General features: G+C 34.8%; 1 protein-coding gene across 1 annotated transcript; it reads left to right on the forward strand.

Moving 5' to 3' along the window:
* The first annotated feature begins 6950 nt into the window (after positions 1-6950).
* On the forward strand, positions 6951-15536 carry Nulp1 (Nuclear localized protein 1). Its single transcript, XM_067788255.1, has 10 exons — positions 6951-7104; positions 7159-7374; positions 7589-7774; positions 10239-10426; positions 10491-10801; positions 10886-11293; positions 12671-12812; positions 12869-13192; positions 13315-13601; positions 15236-15536. Exons 2-10 carry the CDS (start codon positions 7225-7227, stop codon positions 15412-15414), a joined length of 2175 nt encoding a protein of 724 aa, XP_067644356.1. The 5' UTR covers positions 6951-7104; positions 7159-7224; the 3' UTR covers positions 15415-15536.
* The last annotated feature ends 2742 nt before the right edge of the window (positions 15537-18278 follow it).

The raw sequence follows: 18278 nt of genomic DNA on the forward strand, positions 1-18278 counted from the left end.
AAATATATCATAAGTAACGGAAGAGCTCTTCGCATATTTGATGCAGCCATCCAAAAATTGCGCAAAGATTTTTTAAGAAGGCTTAAATAGATTTTGGCATATGGCGAAAGGCGAACTCAACTCGACTTGGCCGCCAGAAAATTGCTTTGCAGAATGAATGTAGGCAACTACGGCGGATTTGTGCTATCCCGCCGGTCTTCTTCTTATGCTCCTCTGTTGATGTTGCTGTTTATTACTCATTTCAAAAATTGAGTGAAAGAAAGTGGTGAAAAATATGCGCATATTCTAAAATCTTTTTAAATTAGTTATGCGCACTAAATATTTGTGAAAAATATACATAAAAACTCTAAAATTCAACTACAATTAGCGGACATAAATGTTCTGCAGTTATTTGATGCAAAAACATTGTAAACTACTTTTATAATAAATTTTGTATATGTGGAAAGAAGAATAGAGAAAAAATGTGACAAATGCAAAAGTAATATACGAGGAGAAGCGTCAAAAATTCGGTGCGAAGGGGTGTGTGGTAAATATTACCACCTAACAACAAAATGCTCAGGCTTGGATCAATACAGCGTCACCAAACTTGAATGTGAGATGCTTATACTGTTTCTGTGTGAAAGCAAAAAATTTACGATTTCATTAGCAGACAGTGACATTTGCTTTGACAAATGACATTTTTAAGCACCGAACACACCAAAAACTAAGAAGCGGGAAACGGAAGCGGAACGCGGCCAACAGAGTTGCATTGTGCTTTTGACTTCATTAGGCATTCGATTAGCTACTAATGAAATAATTATTGATTCGAATTTTGTAGGGAAGATTGAGCCCAATAAGCGTCTTAATGTAGAAAACTGCCTTTATTATTCAATAAGCCGTCTGCGTGAAAATAGTATTACACTGTTTTCACACAGATACCTAATGATCTCATTTCACCTTCTAATGAAATCGTAAATTTTTTGCTTTCACACAGCAGTAACTGTTCGATTAGTATGAATGATGAAATGTCAAGCGAATAAAATGACAATGCTATATGACAGACAATCATGGCGGAACGATACAAGGTGGCAGCATGGTGACATACCTACAAACATAAAAAAATTCCATGTACTTGTAAATTCGATGGACAAAGGTCAAAATCGTACTGCGCTGGTAGTTGATGTATCAAATCAAATAAAAAAGGTTATAATCAGCTGTTCGATGCGGCCACCTTGTATCGTTCCGCCATGTAGATAATGACATTTACTTTGACAAATGACATTTTTAAGTACTGAACACACCAAAAACTAAGAAACGGAAACGGAAGCAGAACGCTGGCAACAGAGTTGCATTGTGTTTTTACTTCATCAGGCATTCGATTAGCTACTAATGAAATAATTATAGATTCGAATTTTGTAGGGAAGATTGAGCTCAATAAGCGTTTTAATGTAGAAAACTGCCTTTATTATTCAATAAGCCGTCTGTGTGAAAACAGTATAATACTGATAATACTGTGTACTGACTGTGCAGTACGTACATAACGTTGATGACATCCTTAAAGATATGCAAATGGTGGTAAAGCAGAATGGACAACAATTACCAAAGTATAGAAGTGAGTTTGATAATTCACTAAAGAAAAATGAGCGAGAGATTAAACAAGTACTTAAAGCAGTGGAAGTTGCATTTAGTGAAAGAATCAAAGCAATGCAAAAAGCTCAAGAGTCTTGCGAAAGAAGTGTGAAAGAAGTAAAAAAAAATCCGCGAAATAACAGAAGGGTTCAAGCGAAGCAGTGAGCAAGTATGCGAAGAGTTAAAAAGCAATAAAAATGACAATAAGAAAATGATTGAAACAATTAGTAATGAAAATAAAAAAATATGCACAGAAATAAAGAGAAACGGCAATGTTGAAGCCAAGGCATCGTATGCAGCTGTAACAAAAGCGTTGCCAGAGATTAGAAAAGCTGTTCCCTTAATAGTTAAGCCGAATACAAAGCAAGGTGCTGAAAAAACCAAAAATTATCTAAACTTGAATGTCGATCCAAAGGAGCTACAAATTACAAATATAGTAGCAAGACAAAGCGGTGTAGTGATTGTAGAAAGTGCAAATTACCATGATCGTGAGAAAATAAAAAATGCTATTGAGAACAGCTTCGGAAATAACTACAATGTGAAGATTCCTATGAAAGTGAAACCAACCGTTATTGTAACTGGTATAAATTTCAAGTATGATAATGATGAGCTTACCCAGAGAATTAAACGTCAGAATAATTGTCTATCCGAAACAGATATAAAAATTGTCAAGCAGTATGAAGTTAAAAAAAATGAGAAAATTTACTATAATGCCGTACTTGAAGTGGAGGTTGAAGCTTTTATGAATATACTAGCCGGAGAAAGGCTCAATGTAGGCTGGGAGCGGTGCAGAGTATATGATGCAGTGCAAGTACTATGTTGTTTCAAATGCAAAGGCTTCAATCACAAAGCCAGTGACTGCAAAGAAAAAGAAGTATGCACAAAATGCTTGGGTGAGCATAAATATGTGGTATGCAATAAAGAAGCAATAAATAAATGCATCAACTGCATCAGGGCAAATAAAGAATTAAATTTGGGACTTGACGAAAATCACGATTCCATGGACAGAATGTGTCCTGTGTATCAACAAAAGCTCATAGCAAGGAAGAGGAAGATTGGCTATTAGCAACCAACGAGGGAATCTGTAACCACAAAACACAAGTCAAAAACTAATACAAACCTGCGTAACAAAGTGCTCAACTTGGACTGTATATATCTTAATATTAATAGTATTACAGCAAATAAGCTAGAGCTGGAACATCTTATAGAAATAAAAAAAGCCCAGCATTGTTTTATGCGCGGAAACATGTACAACAGATAAAATCATGGATTCTGAGCTATGCATTTCCACATATAAATTCACCCGCTGCGATTCCCACAGTAGACATACAGGTGGTGTTCTAATGTATGTACATGAAAATTTACAATATAGCATAGTGTGTAATAAAGCTACTGACAGGAATGTGTGGTGCATTATCATAAAACTTAAAAAATATGCGTTAAAATGGCAAATTGGTGTACTCTATCACTCACCAAATAGCAGTGATGCTGACTTCATGACATACTTAAACAATGTCATCAATGAACACCTCAGGGAATCTGACAACATTATAATAGTTGGGGATTTTAACATTAATATGAATATATCATCAACATACTCAAACCAGCTTATAAGTTTATTTGCACAAATGGCTATGGTACAAAGAATAAATTTCAACACAAGAATAACTGAGCACTCTTCTACGAAAATATACTTATTGTTCAGCAATAATGAGCAAGTTAAAACTGAACATGTAAGTGAATATAAAATTTCCGATCATGAAACAATTCATTTCAAAGTACCAACAGCTAAATATTGCAAAATGAGAAAAGTTGCTACTGTCACCAACTGGGAGTACTATAGCGCAGAAAATCTTTTAAATCAGCTGCGAACGTGCGACTTTAGCTCTGTGTCTCATGTAGGAGTAGAACGTAGAACTGAGATCCTGAACAATATTTTAACTGAAGCTATGCAAGCATTGACGTATGAGAAGAGGATCCAAATACAACTGAGGAATAAGTGGTATGACCGTGAGCTAAGGGAACTGCACAAAAGAAAACTTGAATTCTATAATACTGCTAGAAATACTGGCAACTGGGTGGATTATAATGGCACTAAAAACATATATAAAAAAACTGTTATGTATAAAAAGAAGAAATATATGGAAGATAAAGTGCTCGATAGTGCAGGAGACATGAGGCGGATGTGGAAGTCTTTAAAAGATCTTGCTGAGCTCACCGATAACAAAAAGGTCGTTAGCAAAATAGTAATTAACGGTATGCCTCGAGAAGGAATACGATATAGCCAATGCCCTAAATATATTTTTTGTACAGAGCATAGCTGAAATTAATGATAGCATTAAAATAATTCCGATTGCGGTAGAAACAAGTGTAAATAATGCAATTGAAACTTTTCAATTCACCGACGTAGAGTTAGATGATATAATGAACATTACTAAATCTTTTAGAAACAAATATGGTGGAAAAAGGCTTTTGTCGGAGGGGGTATTTAAAGATGCCATGATTTACATTGCTCACTTCTACAAAGATATAATAAACGAATCAATAAACAGTAGCATTGTTCCAAATTGCTGGAAAGTATCAACTATAGTACCTGCGGAAAAAGTCAAAAATACAGTAAGGCCGGAGGAACTGCGCCCAATTAATACGCTACCCGCAGATGAAAAAATTATGGAAACGGTGGTTAAAAATCAATTAGTGGCATATCTAGATAAATACCGAATTATTATACCTGAACAATCTGGGTTTAGGAAGAGCCATTCTTGCGAAACCGCACTGAATATGGTTATTGCGGAATGGAAAGAGGATATAACTGACAAGAAAGTTGTGATCTCAGTCTTTTTAGACTTAAAACGTGCTTTTGAAACTGTGGATAGAGAGGAACTGCTGAATGTTATGTTTAATAATGGAATAAGAGGAAAAGCCTTGGAATGGTTCAGAAGCTATTTGAGTAATAGAAAACAGAAGACGATAATTGGAAGTGCAGTTTCACCGGTTGCTGATGTATATATTGGGCTACCGCAAGGTTCAGTATTGGCACCGCTATTGTTTACAATATATATTAACGATATTAAAGAATGCTTGAAATATTGCAATATTCGACTATTTGCGGATGATGCATTGATAACCATCAGTGAAAGAAGTGCGGGCTTTGCGGTATCGAAAATGCAAGAAGACCTAGACTCCCTTTACAAATGGCTATGCCATAGAAAGTTGAAAGTGAATGTGGATAAAACCAAAAGTATGATATTTTGCAAAAATCAAAGCATTATGGGTGCCAATAACCTTAGCAATATTACTCTGAAGATAAGAAAAGTTGAAATTCAGCAAGTAGACAAGATCAAATACCTAGGAGTGTGGATCGACAAAAACCTTAGATTTGGAGAACACATATTTTATTTAGAAAACAAAATTGCAAAAAAAATTGGTTTTATGTACGGAACTTGTAAATATATTAGTCAACGACACAAAATATTAGTGTATCGATCAATTACTGAACCGCCCTTTATCTATTGTCCAACAATCCTGCTAGTAGCAAATGACACACAAATAAAAAAACTGCAGATACAACAAAACAAGGCAATGCGATTAATTTTAAAATGTTCGCTTAGAACACCAAAAACTACAATGCTAAATATGTTAAATTGGCTCAGTGTAAAACAGTCGATATATTATTTCATATTTATACATCATATTAAATTAGGAATAACACCGAATTATCTGAACGGGAGAATACATTTAAATCATGAAATACATAACTATGGAACTAGAAGCAGCGGAAATATAAGACTGCCTAGAGTAAGAACGGAGTTCGCGAAGAAGACTTTAGAATATATAGGTTATAAAATGTACAATGAATTACCAAATGCGATAAAAGACTGTGAAAATATTAATAAGTTTAAAGCAAAATTATTTTTATACTGTAAGTAATTAAGCATGTAATGTATACAATTTATTTATATAAATATTTTTTTTTTTACCTTGAACTAGGTCTTAAAGACCGTAAATAAATAAAATTATTATTATTACTATTATTATTATTTCAGTGAATACCACATGAAACGCAATAATGTCCATTGTTTATACCTTATTTCTTAATTTCAAACAAATTGGCAACAATAATTAAACTTTAAAATTTTTTAAACAAAATAATAAATGCGCAACGAAATTTCAATTGAAAAAACAGCTGACTTCGAAAATTCCTATTCCCCAATTATTCTTCTTCCTAGGAGAAAAGAATTGGAAGAATTTTTCCAAGGGAATAAAAAAATCCGCCAGAACAAAATTCCGCGCGAATATTTAGAATTGGTCTGAATAACTTTTTGTAGATTTTATTCATTGTTTTGGAAAGTTATGACTAAGAGACTTATTTTTTGTGTGAACATGTTTGTAATTTTTTTCGTTTTCATCGTTTTTATAAAATTTCACGATTTTTAGGTTAAGGCACCATTATTCGATCACATTAGAGATGGTTGTGGATATGGGTATGGTTACGACTATGGCGTTTGGGGTGAAGGAAGTTTTACTAGCCTTTTAAGGGCCAATTTATAGTGACTTATCCATAACCAGATAAAACAGCTGATCGACCAACCATATGGAAATCAATGTTATCGATTAATGTTGCCATACCATAACGCTAAAGCCATAACCATGTCATAGCCAACCAATTGGGTTTTGGCTTTTCGCCATATCCATAACTTAAAAATATTTGAGTTGGTGAATTTATTAACTTTTTGTATATTTTATTTATTGTTTTAGACACGATTTGACTAAGAGACTTATTTTTTGTGGAATATGTTTGTGATTTTTTGACTTTCCCTAATTTGTATGAAAATGTCAGCTGTTTTATGTTATGGCACCATTAATCAATCACGATGGAGATGGTTATGGATATGGGTATGGACTATGGCGTTAGGTTAAGGAAGTTTAACTGACCTTTTATAACATCCAAACGACGTTTCGTAACACTTGTTTTTTCATATGTCAAGAGAATGTCAAAAGAACTTTAAGACCATTGTTTACTATATAGTTTGGCAACTTAAACAGAGGTTATGTTGCGAATAGAGTGGAAGGCAGTGGACTAGGCAGTCGAATGTCATAAAATGAAGGAATGGTGTTCGGTGTTTTTTCAAAATTAAAAAAAAAATTTATAAAAGCTTTAATAAAAATAAAACTACTGTTTTAATAACAACAAAAACGCCTTATATATTCTATGTACATAAATTCGTAAAGATTATCTCACTTTAAAATTTGAGTTAAATAATCGTAAGTTTTGTTTTGAAACTGAGTCGAGAACTGTTCGTGTGAATGTCGAATTTTCACCGATCAGCTGTTAGTTGCGCTACTTGGTAAAATTTACAATGTTTAAGACGATAAAGCACAACATTTGCACGGAGGATATTGATTTTCATCCATTAGCAAAGGCTATCAAAACAAAATATTTCACATTTCCCTCGTTTGTGAATTTCTATCTTAATTGGATAATAATTTGGCAAGGTTAGTTAATGAACTATAATTTAAATCCGTATAAAACTGAAAATATTATAATAGAGAAGTACCGATCCAAATAAATGTGAATACGTCATCGCATCAACAACATTTCAATAAAATTGCAAGATGTCCTCTCGAGCATTAAAAAAATTACAAGGTGGTACAGAGAAGGATTTAATACTTGATGTCAAAAATGATTGCGACGATGACCAATTAAGTGAAGAAGATGGTGAAGTAGAAACCACTAGAGGAAAACATCTCAATCCTTTTGATCTGGTACGTTCCAGTACTTAAGTAATTAATGCTATAAGCTTTTGCAGAGCATACATATTTTATTAATTTCATACATTGGTAATAGATTAAAAGAACCTTATGCAGTATCTGCACTTTAAATGTACTTGCAAACTACAGCAATTTGATGAATGAAATATTTTCCTATATAATTTAATATGTATTGTTTTTCTTTTTCTGTATCCATTCATCGCACCAGTTGAATCAACAAAGCCTCTCCGAGAGTGAGGTAAAAGAAGACGATAACGAAACTGAACATGCATCAACGGCGGCGAACCCTCCGACTGGAGCTGGCGGCGGAGGCGCATCAAAACAAAAGAAGAAGAAAAAGCGCAAGAAGAAGACTAAATATACCGGCAATCATATAAGTAGCGAGGATAACGAGGTGAGGGCGATTTTATAGTTCGGTTTTTACAGTTTAAGGGGGAGCTCAACGAAATAATTTGGGTGAGTTCATTCAAAAGCGAGTTTAGTAGGTCAAATGATTCAATGTAGGGAAACTTGAATTCATAAATTTTGCAGAAAGACAAATGTTCGCATGCGGAGTTTTAATGAAATTTGGCATAAACGTTAATTTTTGTTTCCGAGGTTGTCTTGTGTAAATTATTATTTCTGTTCTATTTCTATATATCTATCTATCTAAATTATTATTTTGTATTTGCTGATTAAATTCAAAAGCGGGAACAGATTCAAACGGTTTTGGCAAAAAACTGTTGTTAAAATATTAAATTAAGGGCGTAGACGTTGAGTTTAGTATAAAACAGTACTAGTCTAACTGACATGCGAACTTTTTGATTTTACTCCTTTCTTTCCCCTCCTTGGTAAATTATAGTCACCAAAGCAAATGTGTTAACATACACATTCATATATGTAAGATGACAGGTGAGGCTGATAAAGGTTGGATAGGTGAAGCATACACTTTGAATCACAGATGCTCATTGGATCAGTACTGCTTTGAGTTGTCGTATCCATGAAATGGAGTACTCCTACAACCCTGAAGAAAAGGAGGTGTGGTTTACCTCTCTAGATTCCCTAGAATGGTTTCGGGTAAAAATCATTTGATCTCCGCTGTTTAAGATATTTCTGGAAACTCCGAATCTTCAGGCACGAGTATACCAGGTGCACCGGACATAACCAGTGATACGATCTTCTTCACTTGGGGGTTTTCTCTAACAGAAAATATTTTCCTATTTGAACCCTTTGTGAGCAGCTTAATACATCTCTCTTGCAGCATCTGTTTCAAGAATCGCGGCTTTAAGGGAGAGGCGGAAGTGCTTTGAAGTAAATGTCTTTTTATCCTTATGATGTCGGATATGAAAAGCTCCAGTATTATCTTGTTACAGTTACGAAATTGACACTCCAATGGTTTTTTGGAGAATTATCAAAGTTTATAGTCCTTGCCCGTCTATAAATACAGAAGGCTCCGGAACTAGAACATTTTTGACACATTTTTTACGATCACCCCAATGATAATATCACTAGCATAATTTAAAAAGGCACTCACCAACAAACTTAAGATTTTACAGAAGTAAAAAACATTTTATTTTCGCAATAACTACATGCGGATATGGCTTTTAAAAAGTGGCATAACTACATAGTTAATGATTCTAACAATACTTTAATATATGTACATTAGGGCGGGTCAAATTGTATGGGGAAAATGGGGAAAAAAACTTCAGGTGCACATCCAGTAAGCATACAAAAAATAATTTTCGAGCCTCCAAAATTTGAACTTTTGACTTTTTTTCTTTGATTTTTAAGGTTTTTTTCAAGACCTAGTTAAAAAATTTTTGATTATAATATTTTCATGTATCGATTTCGAAAAAAATGATGAAAATCCTCTTACCTGAACAGTCGGTTGTAATCGATTTCTATTATAAATATGTCCGATCTTGACGATTTTTTCAGACAACCATCTATGCCCAATATGTGGTATAATTTGATGTTGCTAGCTGTTAAAATGAGGTAGAAATAGCGAAAGCCATCTTATTGAAAAATCGATTGTATGGGAGGTATATACTATAGTGGTCCGACCCGGTCGATTCCGACAAATGTTAAATCCCCATCAAGATATGACTGCTTACCAAATTTCATCAAGATATCTCAAAAATTGAGGGACTAGCTTGCGTTCAAACAAACGGACAGACGGATGGGCGGAATACATTTTTTCACCAAAACACTCCTCACAATCCAAAAAAAATTAGTTTTTTTCAAAAAACTGTTATCGCCAAAGTTTTTAGCGGACAATTTTGAGTCGGACAGGGTATACGTGAAAATTTTAAAATCAAATGAAAATTTTTAAGTAGGTCATGAAAAAAACCCTTAAAATCAAAGAAAAAAAAAAGCAAAAAACTCAAATTTGCAGGCTCGAAAATTTTTTTTTCGGGTATGCTTAGTGGATCTTTCTTTCCTGAGCCCAAAACCTATCGAAAAATCGATGGCGCGATATGGGTTAACTTTCGCCCATGCAAATCAACCCAGCTTAATGGGTCATACTTAGTAATATTGTCCATGGGACCGTAGGTCTGAAATGAATTTCGATTCTTCCGAATCTGGCATTTATTTTCATGTATTTTATTTGTGAGAGCCGCTATTGGGATTGGGATATAATATTTTCTAACAAAATTAGGGAGGCTCGAAATTCATTTCAGACCTATGGTCCCATGGACAATATTACTCAGTATGACCCATAGATTCAGAAACTGGATGTGCCTTTCAACAATAAATTTGACCCACCCTAATGTACATACATAAAATCTATTGGGTAGGGATTTTGTGAATTAACCTAACGATATGTACTTAATTTTTTTACTTCTGTGGATATTTATTTTATTATTTATATTTTTTAGCTAACTGATAAATATCTGAGCGACATAGATTCGCTTATTGGTAAAGTCCACGATGCCACTAGCCAAAATCAAAAACTTCAACCTCCACACATAGAGCTCGACAAGTCATTATTAACCGTTGAATTGAAGCATTTGAATCCACAAAATGAATTAAGACGCACATTTGGCAAACGTGTTGTTAGAATTGAGTAAGATAAAACATGGTTAATTTGTTTTTGATGGTATACAAGTAATTTTCATCATCCTTTACAGAAATAAACGTGGTCGCCAAAAATTGACCTTAAAGTCCACATACATGGTATCCGCTAAAGAATCTTGGCCACCAATAACAAAGAACATCATTACAATGAAACCTGTACAGTTGCCGGAACAATTAGCAACTACTAGTAGCAGTAATACAATGGAAAAGATTCAATGGTTTGCATTTGAGCACAGTCAATACTATCAAAGCGTACAGAATATGTTTTTGCAAGCAGTCGAACGTACTGATTCTGACTTCTTTGTAAGTCTGATTCGGCGTTGCCCATATCATGTAGATTCATTAATACAGTTGAGCGAATTGTGTAAGTGATTAGTAAAAAATAAATGTGTGTTTGTCAAATAACTATATATTGATAACATTTATTATACTTTTTTCACGCCATCAGGCAAAATGACAGAAAACTATAGCTTAGCCTCGGAATTAATTGAACGCGCCGTTCTAGTGCTAGAGTCCTCTTTACATCCCAGCTTTAGTTTGACATCGGGCAATTGTCGTCTAGATTATCGTCGCCAAGAGAATCGTTCATTTTTTATTGCTTTATTTAAACATGCGCAATACTTGGAAGCACGTGCTTGTTGTCGTACAGCTTTTGAAATTTCAAAACTTATTTTGAATCTTAACCCCGAGGTAGATCCACTGGCTATTGTATTAGTTATTGATTACTATGCACTGCGTAGCAAACAATATGCCTGGCTTATCAGATTCTATGAGAAATATGATACCTCACGAAATCTATCACAATTGCCAAATATGGCCTATTCATACGCCTTGGCGTTATTCTGCCAACTTGGAGGTGAGTGTTATAAATATTAAAGTTTAGCAATAACTTAATTATTATTGTTTAATTAAAATATTAGCGTTTCTCATTAATATATTAGGTGTAGGCACATAAGCGTCTTTTATTCAGCTTGAAGGGATGGAATTTAAAACAAATAAAATGTTTTTGAGAAAATCCTAATTTTGAATTTGAAATGGTTAGATTTTGCAATCTGAATAAACTAATAAATAATGGCATCACTGTTGTTGTTTTTGTATTAAAAATCAAGAACAACCTCAGATGCTTTGCCAGTTATTAATCGGTGCGCTCGGCTTTCAGTTATTTGATTCAACGGGTTGTGTAGCGCAACTCTTTCAAGGAGGTTGCCAGTGCAATTTATAGCTTCTCCAACCCAATTGTCAACCTCATTTACCTGTGGCGAATCCTGTTTCTTCAGAAGGCAAGGATCTGGCGATACAAATTTATAATTTAGAAAGGATCAATAGGGCATATGGAATCGTTTCAGAGATTATCGGCCTTGTACCTTAATGGTACTTGTTGGTACTTACTGGATCTATATCCGACGAAGGACCATCAACATCGGTAACACTCCACAAAACCTTCGGGGAGTGTCTTTATCTTTACAACAACAACATCAGTAGTTTTAGTTAACTACACATGTAGAGTATCGAGAAAAAAATTTAATTTTACTGCGAAGAATTTTCCAGGTTATTCCATATTAATATAGATTACCTCATTATTGACACTTGGAATCAATAAACTATGTTGTTGTTGTTTTTGTTGTAGCAGGAAACAGAACAAGGCAAAGCGCTTAGTACTGGTAGGGTTAGGGGGTCAAAATATACCTGCGGTAGGTATGCCCGTCGTAAGAGGCGACTAAAATACCAGACTCAAGGGGCTGTGTAGCGCAACCCTTCAAGTTGCCAGCGCAATATATAGCTTCTCCAAACCCAATTGTCAACCTCACCTATCCGCGGCGAATCCTATTTCACTAACAGATGAGGCTCTCCAAGCTCCTCATGGAATTTGGGGGTGGGGAGGGAGGGATGGCCTGAAGGTTTAATGTAGCCACAAACCGTTCCCGAGATGGTCGGGCTAGCACCTTAATGGTGCTGTGTTACCGGAGTGTACCGGATCTGTATCCGGCAAAGGACCATCACATCGTCAACACTCCCCAATGCCTTCGGGGAGTAACCTTATCGCTACAACAACAACAACCAGCGCATTTTAAAGCCTTTTTACAAATGTGAAACGTATTAAACGCAGATACATATAGTTCAATAATTTATTTTAGCATAGAAAGTGAAGAAGAATTTTAATAATTTTATTTTAATTCGCTATATCTAAATACACACATGTATTATTTATTTATTTAATTATGTACTATTTTAGAATGTGAACAATCCGATAAGGCTATTCAGTATGCTTTGCTTATGTTTCCAAGTGTTTTATATCCGTTATTGGATGAGTTGTCAGTGAATACAGATTCGCGTGTTGTTGCGTCTCCATACTTTAGTTCATCAATATCAAGCAGGTTTGTTATGAAATTCTATATGCATATACAAATATATTCTCAAAATTATAATTTAGTCAATCGCCTTCGTTGCATCAACTTGTATCATTATACATTTGTCGTGCCAAAGTGGTATGGCGTCAAAATAATATGTTGCCTTGGTTGGAGCGTAATGTGAATACGATTTTGGATCTTGTCGATAAAAAGGACGAAATAATTGATGATTATAATCAGAAACGTGCAGTTCGTTATGTATCGCCTCCACGTCCTATATTAAGACATGTGATACTATCTGATTATAAAGAGAAAGTGCCGTTAGCACCATTCATTGCTAAGGAAAAGGATCCGATATTAATGTATGATCCTTTGCCACCGCTGGACTCAGTCAATTGCTATGAACGGTATATAGATTTTTAATATGTTTAAACTTATTTATTAAATTAAAATAATTCAATTATACATTTTTTATACAAACTACAAACATTTGGAAATGTACATACATACATATGGCTGTATTTTGCAGAAAATCATCATCCAGTAGCCCAACAACTGGCACAAATCGCTCGGTGCTCATGTTTTTCGAATCGTTAATGCCGTCATTCAATGTAATAAATCGTGGTAGAGAGCAACAAGCAGGACAGCAGCAGCAACAACAAAATGCACATGCTGATGGTGGTGGCATACCAAGAGATAATGCTTTACCAGCACCACAAGTGGCTCCTCCACCACATAATGAGGATGACGAAGTAGCACAAGTGGATCGTCAGTTACAGGCGTTGAATGCCAATTTGGAAAATGCTGCAGCTGATGGTAAATATATACTATACCTTTTCCAAATGTATTTGAGAAAAAGGCAAATGTGCTTGAAAAAATCTGATATTCATATGGTTTCTTGCACAAAAAACTTGCGTTGAACGGGATAGATAGATAGATAATTGATGATCGCACTGCGACCATATGTCTATTGTGCTCCCAGCTACTTCATAGCACCTCATCCAAGCCGACATCTCTGATGAACCCTAGCAGTTCACCTGGCTTGAGGGATTTGATGTGAGAATGCTCTGGCTATGGTGACCGCATAAACTTAGCCCTACGTCTTGAGATTGCGTCACACTCCAGGAGGATATGGTCCGCCGTCTCCGCTGATCGATCACAAAATCGGCATGTGTTGTTCGATATTATACCCAGTTTTTACATGTGACTGTTCAGTCAACAGTGTCCTGCAAGAGAAGCCGTTAGGATTTTTAGGTTATCTTTCGAGAGGTCTATTAATGCCCTATATCGAGTTGTGCTGTAACCCTCTAACAGTAACTTAGATTGTCTCAGGCCTGGCATATTGCGCCAGTGTTCTTCCTTCTTTTCCCTTTCTTCTACTAATAGATGCCCCCTAATTTCCTGCGGGCCTACTGGCAAGAACGGCTCGGGACCAATAGGTCGTGTCGTTGCTGCCTCTCTGGCCAGGTTCTCCGCCTGCTCGTTACCCTCAACTCCCCTGTGGCCAGGAGCCCAGGCCAATAGTAGTTCGTTATGTGCTCCTAGTTGATTTAGCTTTTCAACGCACTGAAGGACCAGTGCTGATTTTATTTCAAACGCTTAGATTGCCTTGAGGACGGCCTAACTGTCACTGAATATGGCAATTGTTTCATTGGAGTAGCGCACTGGATTATGGCGAATACTTCCGCTTGAAAAATGCTCGGGTATACTCCCAGGGATGTTGAGTTTTATCAAATTGGTGATAAAGCCAAGCAGAGTGTTTCTGTCTTTTGGTAGCTTTCTTCCTTGTCGAACTTACGTACATATGTGTGTGAAAATTATAGATTTAGAGAATCACTAACAAAGGAGCGAATAGAAGAAGTCAAACCACTGGTATATTGTTCCTACGCCTGAAGAATATCTAAAGACCAGAGTCTGTTTATTTACAAATTTTTAACAAATGCAATGTAAGTTGTTACAAAAAAGTTAAAATGTGGATATTATTTAAAAGGCCGTCGCCATGGTGTGGTGGTAGCATGATCCGCCTACCACACCAAAGGTACTGCGTTCAACCCCCGCTCAGTAACGTCAAAATTTAGAAAAAAAGGTTTTTTAATTAGCAAAAAGTGTTTCTAAGCGGGGTGGCCCGCGGCAAAGAGTACGAGAGTATATCTGAAGTGCCCGCGATTTGAGGGTTTACTGTTTCCCTCTGTTCGTGCTGTTGGTTCTTCTCTTAATCCGCTTCTCAAGCACAGGGATAGGAAAAGCGTTACGGATAGGGATATACCTATCCTTATCAGTATCCTAGGGAACACATATAAGTTAGGTACTAGTTCTAGACTAATTAACTATATAATTTATAACAATTAAAAGATGTTATAACGGTTTCTTATAAAGTTTTACTTAGTCTGTGTATAAGAACTACCAACAAATTTTCAAATATATTTATATTTTGTTTTAAATATATGTAGATGCTACAGGCGATACCGAAAGTGCTGCCTCATACCGTGAGCTCACACAATCATTAACAAATATTGTGGATGCAATGCGTGATTTTTTACAAAATTTCCGTATTGTGGAGCCTATACAAGCGGCGGATGGCGATGAAAATGGCAGCTCAGAAGAAGACACTAGTGATTATTTCGATTGAATTTTTGTACTTCATCTTTTTGCTCTTCTGCAAATTGAATATTCTGCTTTGAATTTACTATTTTTTGTTAAATCTGTAATTATACTATACATATGAAACCGTAATAAAGGGTAATCAGCAAATATTCAAGCATCTTAAAAATCTATACATTTACATACTTTGTAAATTTTTTAATACATTAACAGAGCGAATGCACATATAAAATATGACATTTGGGGCTTGCTTTTATTGTTAAATCTGTTAAACAACCAAATCATTAAATATTTAAACCATATACATTAGGGCGGGTCAAATTGTATGGGGGAAAAATGAGGGGAAAAAACTTCAGGTGCACATTCACTTTCTAAATCTATGGGTCATACTGAGTAATATTGTCCATGGGACCATAGGTCTGAAATGAATTTCGAGCCTCCCTAATTTTGTTAGAAAATTTTATATCCCAATCCGAATCCGAATTTGACATTTATTTTCATGTATTTTATTTGTGAGAGCCGCTATTGGGATTGGGACATAACATTATTAGGGAGGCTCGAAATTTATTTCAGACCTATGGTCCCATGTACAATATTACTCAGTATGACACATAGATTCATAAACTGGATGTGCCTTTTCAACAATAAATTTGACCCACCCTAATGCACATTATCGGCTACTGCGTTATACATCAGATATCTCGGCTGTCAGTACGAAAACACACTACCTAAAAAAAAAATTTAGTATTCCCCATTTAAGAAGACTATATCTTAGAATCCGTTTGAAGAAAGCCCTATTCACAACTTGTTTCAAAATCGTCTTATCTAAGCTGCAAATGTACCATTTAACTTAGATTGAATTCGTGATAGCACTTTGTGTAACCGTTGTTTAGACATAAAAGGGTGTTCTGTTGTTGTTGTTGTTGTTGAGATAGGGCGTTTAAAAACATAAGCAATCTGAGATAGAGCGTTCTTCAAATATTTTCTGATAGGGCAGTCCTTCACTTATTTGCTGATATACTCTAGCTTGGTAAAAAAAATATATATATTAAAAAATAAAAAATGTATTCAATGTTATTGCACTTTTGCTTGAAATTAAAACACAAATAAAAAAAATAAAAATAAATAAAAAAAACGTACATCCATACATACATATTATATTATTGTTAACTCAACAAAAATATTTAAAATATAAATAAACTAAGATTAAAAAAGTGTATTTAAATTTTAAACTCGCAAAATGTGAGTTGAGTTATCTATAGAACAGCACAGCCTATATGTAGATTAGGGTGGAGCGAAATGATATATGTAAGTGAAAAAAGGGTTTCTTATAAAATAAATTTTGATCTGAAAATCAAACTACATTATATTTTAACTAAAATTTCATTATTATGACTTGTTTAACTAAACACTTGAATATCCACAAAATAGTTCAGTTATTTCAACAATTTTTTTAAATTAATTTTAAAGCCAGTTGTTCTGTTTCTTGTGGCATAACATAAGGTTCCACCTCTCCAACTTTTTTAATCTCTTATTTTATTTTATTTTTTTTTCATTTGGAAAAAATCATTTGCTAAGATTTGAATTCTACTCGCACGGCAAATATATCTTAATTGTGCTTTTAAAAATTATTCATTTACCAAAAAAAACTATTTATACCCAGTCTGGAAAGAAAAAAAGTAAGGCAAAAATAGTTGATGTTTTAAAAATCACATTCTAGAGAAAATAAAAGATAAATAGACTTCTACAAAACCAGAGACAAATTTGTAAGTTGATATACATTTTTTTCGTATTTTTATATTTGAAAAATGGAGCATGAGTAAAAAATGTAGTTGCCGTTGAAATGAAGTGCTAAAACTCATGATGATCTTAAAATTTTATTTGGCAAAAATAAATATGTCTTTTCAGAAAAATAATGGAACATGTATCTTTTCCGGCCACCGTGGTGTGATGGTAGCGTGCTCCGCCTACCACAACGTATGCCCTGGGTTCGCACCCCGGGAAAAGCAACATCAAAATTTTAAAACAAGAAGGTTTTTCAATTAGAAGAAAATTTTTCTAAGCGGGGTCGCCCCTCGGCAGTGTTTGGCAAGCGCTCTGAGTGTATTTCTGCCATGAAAAGCTCTCAGTGAAAACTCATCTGCCTTGCAGATGCCCTTCGGAGTCGGCATAAAACATGTACGTACCGTTAGGCCAGTTTGTAGGGAAAATCAAGAGCAGCACGACGCAAATTGGAAGAGAAGCTCGGCCTAAAATCTCTTCGGAGGTTATCGCGCCTTACATTTATTTATTTTTTTATCTTTTCCTTGTCTTCATGGTTTACAATTTTCTGCCGACATGTGCGTTCATTGTGCTTTCTGTGAAATGCGATGCGGCATTCGCGTTTTCAATCTCGTCGTGAACGGTTCGCTGAAATTCCTTGCAGCTCAACCATATGAAAAATTTGACTTTATAACATGTGGTTGAGTACAAATCCAGACCGCAAGGAATTTCACAGCGTTGCGCGTAAGTAAAACGTGTTTCGCGTCAAATAATTAAAAAAAATCAACATTTTCAACAAATAATAAATAAACCACTCACGGGAAGTGTTAAAATATTTGTATAAAACCTTCGTTTTATACGCCATTTCAGCTGCAAAAACATACAAGTGCTATCGGTCCAATAATCGAAAAAATGAATTTTATAATGTTTAAAAGAAAAATAATAAATTTACAAAAATGTGTAAAATTAAACATACATAAAGCTATCGTTTTATGTATATACATACATACCGTTGTGGGAAATAGAATACATAATACATAATGTCCCCGAGGACAAACGGAACATATAAAAAATTTAACTTAATACATAAATGTACAGTCATGTGCATATAATCATATTTCACTTAATCTG

This window comes from Eurosta solidaginis, chromosome 5 (genome assembly GCF_040869045.1).
Source record: "Eurosta solidaginis isolate ZX-2024a chromosome 5, ASM4086904v1, whole genome shotgun sequence".
NCBI classification, from domain to species: Eukaryota; Metazoa; Arthropoda; class Insecta; order Diptera; family Tephritidae; genus Eurosta; species Eurosta solidaginis.